This window comes from Nicotiana sylvestris, chromosome 12 (genome assembly GCF_000393655.2).
Source record: "Nicotiana sylvestris chromosome 12, ASM39365v2, whole genome shotgun sequence".
Classification (NCBI taxonomy): Eukaryota; Viridiplantae; Streptophyta; class Magnoliopsida; order Solanales; family Solanaceae; genus Nicotiana; species Nicotiana sylvestris.
In genome coordinates this window covers 135,070,308-135,083,220 of record NC_091068.1, presented here as the reverse complement: position 1 = coordinate 135,083,220, position 12,913 = coordinate 135,070,308, and the positions used below count along the sequence as shown (strand labels likewise).

Below are 12,913 nucleotides of genomic sequence, written 5' to 3'. Positions count from 1 at the left end.
GCTGAATACACCGCTATTGGACAATGTTGTTCACAATTACTATGGATGTCACATCAACTTGGTGATTATGAATTATCATTTAAGCCTATACCAATTTTCTGTGATAATTCTAGTGTTATATGTCTCTCTAAAAATCTTGTGCATCATTCTAAGGCAAAGCATATAGACATTAAGTATCATTTCATTGGAGATCATGTTCTTAAAGGAAACATAGAACTATCTTTTGTTGGAACAACTGATCAATTAGTGGATATTTTTACTAAGCCTTTATTAGAAGAAAGATTTTGCTTTATAAGAGAATTACTTGGCATTATTTGCACTAATAGTTAATATTAGGACCTATGTGCTATTATTTTTTGTTCTGTATGCCTAATGTTTTATTTCTTTTCTTAATCATTAATTGCACCTCCGATTTCCCTCTCTTTTCTTCTCTTTTCATATTGGTTTCAAAGTTCAAATAAAGAAAACCAATCATCACGTCTGATCAACTGACGCCCCTTGCTTTTCTGTACTCAACCGTCATCACCCTCTTTTTAATATTGAAACTTCTTTTCAATATGCATCGTCCCCATCACCTAGAAACCCTTCTCAGAAGCTTTCCCCAACCAAAAACACTTCAATGGCCAAACACCCCAAAAATCCCTTTGCCTCCACCAGGAAGAGTACTCACTCTAGAGCAAAACCCTCTTCTCCGCCCCCAGAACAAGTAGACCTAGGGTCCGACCATTTTAAAGGTTTTGCCTCTTCTCAAGCTGATGTTTCTAATCATTATCACACACTAGGAGAAAAAGCTTTGTGAAAATGACTTATGGAAGAACCCCCTATTTCCTTCACTCCAAAGAAATCAAAAATATATCTTTCTAGTTCTCTAGAGTCAAACCTAAATTTCTGGGATTCTCTAAATAGAGACTTTTTCATTGCCCTGAAAGACAAGCCTATTGCTCATGGGAGGGTAGTCAGCCTTGATGACATGGAAGCCCTAAATTGTAAGGTAAAAGATCTTTTCATTTATCAAGGGTGGTAAGTTCTTTTCTGTTCCTCCACCTAAGGTCTATGAACCCCTAGTGAGAATGTTTTATGCAAACCTTCGCTCTAGTAAGTCTGATAAGTTGGAGTCCTTAGTGTAAGGAAAGCGTATTTTTTTATTGTGCCATGTTTGATTCAATATTTCAGTGTAAGTGTTCTGGTTTCCCCATGCTTTTCAAAAATTCCTGGCCCGATGATTTTGATATTTCTTTTGATCAAGCTAAAAGGTGTATTGTTGAGTGTCCATCTAAATCTCTCCCAAACAAGTTAGGTCCTAGTGATGTTAGTTTTGAAACTCGTGTTCTGGCCCACATTGTTGCAACCACTTTGCTTCCTCATACTGGCTCTTTCTCCACCTTCTCTCAAAGAGACACATTTCTGGTCTATTGCCTTGTGACTAAACTCAAAATCAAGCTGTCCTCCTGGGTCATAAATTTTATGATTGAAAGTGCAGATGATCCCACTAGTCTACCCTATGGAATGACCATCACTCACATCCTGAAGGCTCATAATATTTCCCTACCTGCATATCCCTTTATCTCTGTTTTGAAATCTTAAAATTTCAGAGTGTTTGAGAGTATGGGGTATGTGTGTGTGAATGGCTCATGGGTTAAAAACAAGAAGGAGAAGTCAAGCATGCTCAAACAGATTCCAAACCCAAACCTTCTATTCTCATCCTAACCACAGTGATCCTGACTTTGATGAAAAGCTTAGTGCCATTGACAATCAGCTTTCTGCAATCAAAGATCTTCTCACAGCCACTCAGTCCATTGTTGGTGACATTCATGCTATCTCCAAAGAAACAAGGTCTGATGTTTCCAAGATAAGAGTTACAGTTTTGAGAGTAAGGGAAAACGCTGTCAAGGCATTCAATGAGGTTCATAACAGGCTTGATGGAATGAGTGTTTCAGCCAATGCCAGCTTTGATCGACTAAAGGAAGCGATTTGCAATACTCTTACATATTTTCTGCATCGTTAATGTGGAAGTTTAAGACAATTTTTTGATGTGCTTTTTTTGGACTAGATAACCATTCGGTGGATGATTTTTTTGTTTTCTTTTGTTTTGCTATAACTTTGCAATTTTGTCATGCTATAAATCATGTTTTAGAATGTAATTTATTTTACTATTCCCTCTTTGCGATGTCAAAAAGGAGGAGAAAAGATATATGTATTTGTATAGTTACAAATAAGGATAAGTCGACTGAAGAGTAAATACAGGTAGAAGTTCACGACACTTTTTGAGGGGAGTCATAGATCCTGCAGAAGAAGTCGACTACAAGAGCATCAACAACTATAACTAGAGAAAGTCAACTGCTCTCGTTGAGGGAGAGTAAAATACATGAAAGTCAACTAATGTTTATATATATATATATATATATATATATATATATATATATATATATATATATATATATATATTATTTTGTCATCATCAGAAAGGGGGAGATTGTTAGATCTGATTTTAATGATGAAAATAATATATTTGTTCTTTGTATAGGAACTCATGGATAACATTCAAGATTGAAGGAATCAATCAGAGAAGATCAAAGAACTCATGGATAGCATTCAAAATTGAAGGAATCAATCAGAGAAAATCAAGGAAAGCATCCAAGATTAAAGGAATCAATGATAGTGTCCAATACTGACGAAATCAATTAAGGCTAGACTGAAGGAATCAAATCAATCAAGAGTATCGAAGATCTTGCAAGATAATCAATCAAGTATCCTAAATTTGGAAGGATCAAGATTCAAGGAAGGATATCCGGCGCTATCAAGTCATGTATAAGGGAAGTCATTAAAGTCTCTCGTCAAGTCAAAGCCGAGTCGTTACTGAATAACCTTATTCTTGGAAAAGATCAATCTCTTTTCAAGGATCAAATCTCTTGTGTTGGTAAATCTCTTCAGAAATCAAGCATCTTTCAAAGTATTTAAACTTGTATTCGTACCTTAGCACACATACTTTGATCAAACCAAATACCCTATCTTTGTTCTACTACAAACAAACATTGTAGCTCTACTAGATCTGCGATGTAACAAGTTAGAGAAGAAAGAGATAACAACACTGGTGAGGCATTGTATCAAAGAGAAACGAGTGACATAGGAACTGAGCTATCGGAGTAGATCACACCATTCACTGTGTACTCAAGAAACTCATTCACTGAAAGAGAATTCCCTTGCAACCCAAAGGGACTGGACTAGGATTCACATTAAATTCGAACCAGTATAAAAATTTTGGTGTCTTTAATTCCTACATTTAATTTCTGCATCTTAAATTATGTCCTTACTGTTATCAAGTTATTATATCTAGTCGACTAATTAGAAAACTAGTCAACTGGTAACGATTAATTTTAAAAAATAAACAATTCAACCCCATCTTGTATTATATATATATATATATATATATATATATGTGTGTGTGTGTGTGTGTGTATGTGTGTGTGTGCACGCGCGCGCGCGCGTGTGTGTGTTATATACATATAACATACACATTTTATATGTTTTTTGGTTTGCAAATGTAATTAGTTTCGATCAGTCGATTAATTTTTTTTTCTTAAAATAGAAATGAACCAACCCATCCCTTAAATAAGAATGACTTAACCCAGTCTGACCCAATAACCATATATGCAAGTTAAAATAATACGAAAAGTGAATTCTTCCCCCATAAAAAACTTAGTTCGGAATGCATGAGATTCTGACAAAAAAATAAAGAAATAAAAGGTATAATTAGAGAGAACTTGAAACAAAATACTATCAATTTGAACAAAAATCTTGAAAAGAAAAATAAAAGAGAAAAGTATCATGTTTTAAAGGATTTAATATTCATTTTTAGTTTTATTTTAATTATATATATGAGTATTGGGTCGGGTGGGTCGGGTTGGATCATCCCTATTTTAGTTGGATTATTATTTACTAGACTAAAAATAAAAATCACAAAATAAGAAAATACTGCTGGAAATTTTGTATTTTTAGATCACTATGATATTTGTGTGAGAAAACATAGTTATATGACTTTGGTGAAAAAAATGCATAGTTATATGATTTTTGTGTGATTACCTGAGTATTCATAATCAATAACCACCAAAAATTAACTGATTTAATAGGCTCTTTCATTCTGAAATCTCCCAAAAAAAAGTGAATAACATAAGTGGATGTTGTTAGGTGATTAAGTCGTCAAAAGCAATTAGCCTAATCTACAGAAATTTTTATATGGATTTGAGAAACGTGTATGGTAACATTTGAATTTGAGGACAATGCCCACCCAAGTTGGTTTTTAGTCAAACTTTATGGTTAATTTAGTATTCAATTGTGATATTTATGTAGGAAAATTGAGTAGTAGAGATTTTGGGGAAAACCTCTCGCCTCTCTCTAACTTTATCTCTCTAAGACAATGACTGAAGTTAACCTAGATGGGAAACATTTGAGTGACTCAATGCCTACTATTCCCTATGAAAAGAACAGAACACCACAACTCCACCAAATAATCACCACCAACGCTGATAACTCCAATCAAGAAACCACTAATTCCTAGACCGGAAAGGGTCCCAATGATTCTGGCACTCCAAATTTTACCTAGCTCATCACCACCACTACAATCACATTACCTAACCAACCAAAGATCTCAGTAAACTTTGATAAATATGACCGAAGGAACAAAAATAAAGTGGATGTTAGTATGCAGGACCAAGGGAAGGTAGAGAAGATCACAGACCCATCCCAAGAGCTAGCTACAAAAGTGCTAGTGACTGGGGATAAAGAGACATCATTTGCTGCTAATAAATGGAACCAAGGTACTTCTAAACCATCTTTTGCTGCAGCGGTTCAATCGGAGCTTCCAACACTCAGTGAAGGGGCAAAGAATGTGGATATCACGCACGGCACTCACCTGGGAAAACCAACAGTGTTATTTAAGGCAGAGGACTACTTTGTTAATTTGGCACAAGAGTGTAGATTCACCTTAATTGGTAAATTCTACAAGACAAAGCCACCAATGGAAGATATAAGAAAGGCCTTCATCAGTCAATTCCATTTGAAAGGAAAGGTTAAAATAGCCTTTTATGATTTCCAGCATGTGTATATTGATTTTACTAATAAAGTTGATTATACTCATATTAAACTCAAGAAATTTGTGGATATTAGTGGGACTCCGATGAAGATTTTATTGTGGTCTCCTGATTTTAAGCCAGAAGCTGAAACACCTATTGTCCCAGTGTGGATTCTCATCCATCAGCTCCCATGGCATTTGTTTAGGTGGGACGTCATATCAAGAATGGTACAATCTATAGAGGTTGCTATTGCACATGATCAGGATACTTACTCGAAGTCCAGAGGTAATGTAGCTAAAATAAAGGTGGAAATTAATCTATTAAAACTAAAGTTGGATCAGTTGTGGCTTGGTTTTAAAAGGCTAGAAGGGGAAGATGATGGGGTATGACTTGATATTGAATATGAAGGAGTTCCTTCCTACTGCATTTACTATAAAATGCAAGGTCATATGGAAAGTCAATGCTGGAACAAAGTGAGGGATGATAGAATAAAAAGGGAGAGGGAAGAAAGAAGCAACATGGAAAATATGAATACTCAGTAGGAGGTCACAACAACTATTGCTTTAGACCAGAATAGGGAGGAGGAGGTCCAAACAGTAACTAGGAGAAAGAACACAAAAATTAAGAATACTAAAATGGACCAACACATGGGAACAGAACAAAGAAATTCTGAGCAGAGGAAAGGGAGTGATAAGGAGAACAGAAGGAATGGAACCATTGTAATTAGAGAACCAGTCATAGTTCCACAAAGGGAAAGAGTCCAAGAAGTGCCAGGGAAAGGGAAGAGAATTGATACAGAGGATCCAAAAAAAATCTCCACATGCCCAAAAGTCCAACATGGTGCAAGCAGGGGTGAGACTAGCAAGAAGAAAAATAAGAAGAGTTCAAATCAAACAAAGGTGGCGGCAGGGGGAGAAGTTATGGTACAAGTACAGCAAGCAGAGAAACAAAGTGGAGTCCATACCAAGGGTCTTGCAAGACCAATAGCCCAGAGTAATGCAATTGAGAAAGGGGAGCATAGTAGACAAAGGCAAGAGGATGAAATCCTTTAGGCAAGCATAGAGACCACACAACAACAACCAGAACATAATGAAGAAAATAAAGAAATTACCCATAACAATGATCCAGGAGAAGCATAGAAGAATTTCAATAAATTGATTCTAGGATCTAACCTGGAGAAGAATCATGATCCTGACTCAGGTGATGATGGCATAATTCAATCAACTGAAGAAGAAGAACAAGATGATAGCTCTGATGATGAAGATGATGGGGGCTCAATGAAGAGTGATGAAAGTGTGGACAATGAAGAAGAGGTTAGCAATGACATTGCCTCAAATCTGGTGGAAGTCTTTGTATGTGAAGCTACTATGCATCAAGCCATGACTAGTGCTATCAACTTAGGTCACCTATCACCTAGAGGCAAGTATGGACCAAGAGGAGGCAGAGGAACAACAAGAGGAAGGGGTGGCAGACAATATTCTCAAAGTCCTTCGAAGGCCTCAAAGAAACAAACCCCCTCAAACCAGTAATGATGTTTAAGTCCTTATTCTGGAATATTAGGAGCATTAAGTCCAATGGTGCTCTTGAAAAACTTAAACAATTGGTTAGAGCAAGCAAGTTCCCATTCATTGCCTTAGCTGAGCCATTCTATAAGGTTGACAAACTAGAGAAGTACAAAAGAGTTTTGGGATTTAGTCATGCCTTTGCAAATTGCAATGGTCAAATATAGATATTCTGGGAGGAAAACCTAGATTGTTCAGTGGTTGAAGAGGATGATCAACAGGTAACATGTATCATTAATCAAGATGGTGTATCCCTTCTTATATCTTCTGTGTATGCTAAATGTAATGATGAGTTGAGAGAATGCATGTGGGACAAACTAAGGGTCATTAATGCTAAGTATAATCTTCCTTGGTTTATAGTAGGTGATTTTAACTATATCATTGACCCCTCTGAGAAGAAGGGTGGGAATCCTCATAAAATCTCCAAACGTTTCTCTTTTATTCAATGCATTATGGATTGTGAACTGGTAGACGCAGGCTATAGTGGTTCAACATTCACCTTGTGCAATGGATGGTGCCCTAAGAGGAGAATTTGGCAAAGGTTGGATAGAGTTCTAGTCAATCATAATTGGTTGAATCTTTTTGACAGCACTACAGTTAGTCACCTAGTGAGAACGGGATCCGATCATTCACTATTGCTATCTCAAGTGAAGCATAAGATGTCTAACCCTGTCAAATTGTTTAAATTTCTGAACTTCTGGACAGAAGAAGAAGGTTTTATGGATGTAGTAGAGCAAGCCTAGAATGAGGAAGTGCAGGGATCCCCTCTTGGAAATTTCACCTGAAACTTAAAAATACGTGGAGGAGGTTGTCTGTGTGGTCAAAAAAACACCTTGGTAATATATTTGATAATACTAAGGCTCTAGAAGAGAAAGTTGTTGATCTGGAGGAAATGTCAATTGCTTATAATTCTGATACTAACAGGGCAGAATTGAATAAAGCTAATGTTGAGTTGATTATTGCCTTAAAGAAGAAGGAGGACTACTGGAATAAAAAATCAGGGATTAGATGGCTTATCGAGTGTGAAGTTAACTCTAAATTCTTTCACTTTGTGGTCAATGGAAAGAGAAGAAGATTATCTCAAAAGAAAATAAAGAAGGAAGATGGTTCCTAGATTGAAGGTGATAATGAAATTGCAAATGAAGCCATCCAATTCTTCCAAAAGCAATTAACTAAAGAGGATCATCAGAATGATTTCTGTTTACTGAATTTGATTCCAAATATTATTGATGAAGAAGATAATGACAAACTGATTGCACTTCCAACGATGGAGGAGCTAAAAGATGTAGTGTTTTCCATGAGTGTCCATAGTGCCCCTAGACCTGATGGAATCTCTGGAAAATTCTTTCATGTTTGTTGGAAAATCATCAAGAAGGATTTATTGCTAATGGTGTTTGATATTTTTGCAGGTTCAGAACTACCAAAGGCATTCACACATACTTGCCTAACTCTAATACCTAAGGTGGAATGCCCTCAGCAATTCAATGAACTAAGACCTATCAGTCTTGGAAACTTCTCTTGTAAGATCATTTCAAAGTTGATAAATTAGAGATAATGCCATGTCATGCAAAAGTTGATTACACCCTATCAGACTGGGTTCATCAAAGGGAGAAACATTACAGAGAATTTTCTCTTGACTCAATAGATGGTGCATAACATCAATAAACCTGCAAAAAAATGGAAATGTGGTAATGAAACTAGACATGGCCAAGGCCTATGACAGGGTTTCATGGAGTTTTTATGTCAAGTCCTAAGGCATATAGGATTTGCAGAAATATGGATTGATAGAATATAGAGATTAATTTCAAATGTCTGGTACTCTATCAACATCAATGGATCAAGACATGAATTTTCCAAATCTAGCAGGGGTATTAGGCTGGGAGATCATATCTCCCCCTCACTCTTTGTGATTGGAGCTGAGATTTTTTCCAGATTAATGGATTCCTTGTTGGTGGAAGGGTTCATCCCATTCTCATGTGAAAAGAAGGGGCCTACTCTGACTCATTTATGCTATGCACATGACACCATTCTCTTTTCTTCTGGAGATCCTTTGTCTCTAAAGATGATGTCAAAACTAGAAGCTTATGAACGGATTTCTGGCCAGATGGTGAACAAATAAAATCTGGATTTTATGTCTCTTCTAAGATCAATTGCAACAGAATTCGTGAGATTAGAGCTTCTATTGGTTTTCCTCACTTTCAATTTTCTATGCAATACTTAGGTTGCCCTATTTTTTCTGGGAGAAAGAAGGTTGCTTATTTCAACAACATGGTGGCCAAGTTCTCTAACAAACTTCAGGGATGGCAAGGAAGGTTACTATCTTTTGGTGGTAAAGCTGTTTTGGTAAAATCCATCCCGGCAGCACTTCCTATTCACTTATTTGTTGCTATAAATCCTCCTAAAACTGCCTTAAATCAAGCAGAAAAAATCATGGCCAGTTTCTTTTGGGGGAAGATAGATGATAAGGAGAAACATCATTGGGTAGCTTGAAAATCTTTATGCTACCCAGTGAAGGAGGGAGGAGTGGGGTTCAGGTCACTTCATGACACATGCAAGGCTTTTGCCGCCAAGATGTGGTGGAATTTCAGGACAAAAAAATCACCCTTGACAGTGTTTTTGGAATTAAAATATTGTAAGATAAAACATCATGTTGCCAGAAAAGCATTCTATGACCATTCTCATGCGTGTAGAAGATTAATGGACATCAAGATCGAGGCTGAAAAATATTTGTTATGGAAGGTTGGAAAGGGAAACATATCATTTTGGTGGGATAATTGGACTGGAAAAGGTCCTCTAGCTAAATTAAATCCTTCTACTATGGTTAATAGAAGGACTAAAGTTTCTGATTTCATTGAAGCAGGGACATGGAATATAGCCAAACCTTCTCCGACTCTGTTGCTACAGTTGGTCAACTCGATTGCAAATATTCAGATTCAGGATGGGAAAGAAGACTCTTTTATTTGGACCTTAAATCCTAGTGGAGATTTTACTTGTAGATCAGCTTGGGAAAAGATGAGGAAGCAGGGAGGAAGATCTTTAACTTCTAACATGATATGGCAAAAGAAAATACCTTTCAAAGTATCCTTCCTCATGAAGAGGGTTCTCGAAGGCAGACTACCTACTGATGATAGGATACAGAGAATTGGAATCATCATCACATCTAAGTATGTATGCTATAATACAAACGATGAAGAATCCATTCAACACCTCTTTTGTAATAGCCATCTTGCTAGACAAGTTTGGAGCTTCTTTGCCAATTCTTGTGGAGTTAGACCCAACCGGGAAGACTTAGACAACTTGTGATGGTCTGGTGGTTAACTAAGACAAAGAACATATTACAGGATATTGTGATTCAATCCATTCCTTCCATTATATGCTGGAAGATTTGGAGGAGCAGATGCAATGCAAAATATGAAGGAACACGTATGTCTGCCAGAAACATCATCAACCAAGTCCATAGACACATTTTGATATTGGTCAATTGTAAGTTTCCTAAGGTCAACATTCCTCAATCGTGGTAGGGTCTATGTGTGGCTTTGGATAAGGCAAAGCATGTTCTGTCTAGTCATATGGTCAGATGGAACAAACCAAGATCAAATTGTATTAAGCTTAATATAGATGGATGTAATAAGGGTAATCCAGGAAGTTTAGGTGGGGTGGGGTGATTAGAAACGATGCTGGTGATATGGTAGGTGCCTTCTCTGAGTTCTATGGTAATTGTAGCAATAACATGGCTGAAGCAAAGGCAATGTTGAAGGGCATTATTCTGCGCAAGGACAAGTTCAGCGGACACATCACTGTGGAAACAGACTCCCAGCTTCTTGTCAATATTATTAACAACAATGCCAGACCCCCATGGGAAATTAAAGGCATTATGGAAAAAATTGTTGACTGTGCCGGCAAAGAAATTGTACAGCAACTCATATTTTCAGAGAAGGGAATAGTGCGGCTGACCTATTAGCTAATTTGGGGGAGAGAATGAAGAACAACAGAGTTTACAATGATGTAACATCATTGTCCAACAATATTAGTGTGAGCGTTACTGTGTTAAAACAAAAATCAGAAAACAAAATTGTTAGAAGAATAAAGAAATCTAGAAAACAATAAAGAATCAGAAATATTCCGAGTCCACAATTTTCTTGTGCGTCCTTAAGGAATATTAGCCCCCTCACACGTTGCCAAGGTAATGGATTAAATCCTCCCAAGATAAAACGGAATAAACCTTCCTGCAACAGTGGCAATACAAACTGCAGGATACCAACGAACTCAAAGAACGGAGCAAAATCACACTTACGAATTTGAGAGAGAGAAACTGCGAATTAGGATGTAGTGTATTCAGAAAGAAAGAAGTTCTAGAATGTTTTTCGTTTGTAGAAAATGTAGCCTTGCCTCAGAATTTATAGGCAATTATCAGAAGAGGTGTCTGGAAAAAGTGCCTTTTCAGAAGAATACGCTGCCTGCTGGGGTTCTACCACGACCGCGGCAGAACCGCGGTCAGAGAGGCTCTCTGAATCTCCCTGTCGCGGTTCCACCGCGGTCGCGGTATAACCTCGGCCAGAGAGACCCTCTGAATCTTCAGCAGGATTCTGGCGTATTTTCAGCAGTGATTTGGCATTTAATTATTAAATAATTAAATAAATTTTGTCCAAAAAATAATCTTATCGATCGATCATTTGACAAATCCAAAATCCAAATCCAAATCCAAAGCCAAGCGAGCGATGATGACGACGGCGCGAGGGTTCATTCTCTTCAACTCCTTTTAAGAGCTTTAAGAAGTGATTCTATATATAAGCACACAAATGTGGTTGTCCCTCACCAATGAGGGACAAAGTGCAAGACAAAAGTTCACTTCTTCAAATTTTTCATTTTCCCTCCATTTTATTTCCCTCCATTTCCAATTCACACTTCTTCTACTTTAAAGCCTAATGGCTTAAAGTCCAACAATCCCCAACATGAATGGGAATGGTTGTATCAAGAAAGATCATAGATGAAAGCTATGTGATTTTGCAAGTAAGGATTAATTGCATCTGGATAAGTAGGTTTCCCTTTGAACTTTTCGTAGTGAACATATGTCGGATATACTCGGTCAATCGGTAGATTTGATATCTTTGAACCGTCGAACTTTAGTGTATACCTAGACAACCAAATATCACACAACCAACCCTTAACCGTCTTTTAGTTCTCATTGTTGTGTTCGTTTTAGCCATGAACACCACCTGGTCTCATAAGTGCGTAGAAAATTGGCCTTACAGAATTCTCCTTGAAACGGCTTACACTTCACACTTACGTAGGTGATTCCTAAACGTGTAATCCTTTGGATTGACACTATTTGATAGATACCTCATCAAACTTTGGTAATCATTAAAGAACGTGTAAAGTTCTATCTTGTTACTGAACATTGTCTTCATCACGAGAATGGACCAAAGATTTTATTTTGACAATGTTGAACCGGTTAATCACAACTTTGTTTGAGCTTCTTGAACCTAGATCTCGGAACATCCAAGATTCTAGGTAGAGTTACCGCCTTGTTGACTTGTCCTCGGCCATAGTCCCATTCCCTTAGATGATTTCTCAACTCCCTCTCTAGTTAATCCTTTTGTAAGCGGATCCGCCACATTATCCTTTGATTTTACATAATCAATAGTGATAATTCCACTAGAAAGTAGTTGTCTAACGGTGTTATGTCTTCGTCGTATATGACGAGACTTTCCGTTGTACATAACGCTCCCTACTCGTCCTATGGCAGCCTCACTATCACAATGTATGCAAATAGGAGCCAAAGGCTTTGTCCAGAACGGAATGTCTTCTAAGAAATTTCGAAGCCATTCAGCTTCTTCACCGGCTTTATCCAAAGCTATAAACTCTGATTCCATTTTAGAACGAGCGATACACGTTTGTTTGGAATATTTCCAAGATACTGCTCCTCCACCAACAGTAAAAACATATCTACTTGTGGACTTTGTTTCTGTTGAGCCGGTTATCCAAGTTACATCACTATATCCTTCGATAACCACAGGATATGTATGTAGTGTAAGGCGTAGTCTTGGGTATACTCCAAGTATCCCAGAACTCGTTTCATTGCCACCCAGTGATGTTTGATGGGATTACTTGTGAATCGACTAAGTTTACTTATTGCACAAGCTATATAAGGTCGTGTACAGTTCATGATGTACATTAAGCTTCCCAACACACGAGCATACTCCAATTGAGACGTATTTTCACCTTTATTCTTTATAAGATGATGGTTTAAGTCAATTGGAGTTCTTGCACTTCTAAATTCCA

The 12,913-nt window shown here is 37.2% G+C and overlaps 1 protein-coding gene across 1 annotated transcript; it reads left to right on the top strand.

Moving 5' to 3' along the window:
* The first annotated feature begins 9,202 nt into the window (after positions 1 to 9,202).
* Positions 9,203 to 10,592, top strand: LOC104238278 (uncharacterized). The gene is made up of 2 exons (XM_009792602.2): positions 9,203 to 9,795; positions 10,274 to 10,592. The coding sequence occupies exons 1-2, from the start codon at positions 9,203 to 9,205 to the stop codon at positions 10,590 to 10,592; spliced, it is 912 nt and encodes a 303-aa protein (XP_009790904.2).
* The last annotated feature ends 2,321 nt before the right edge of the window (positions 10,593 to 12,913 follow it).

Excerpts from the sequence above, each read along its gene's own strand:
- LOC104238278 (XM_009792602.2), top strand. The coding sequence starts at position 9,203 with ATGTGGTGGAATTTCAGGACAAAAAAATCACCCTTGACAGTGTTTTTG. Across the intron at positions 9,796-10,273 it reads GGAATCATCATCACATCTAA|GAAGTTTAGGTGGGGTGGGG; the intron begins GTATGTATGCTA and ends AGGGTAATCCAG.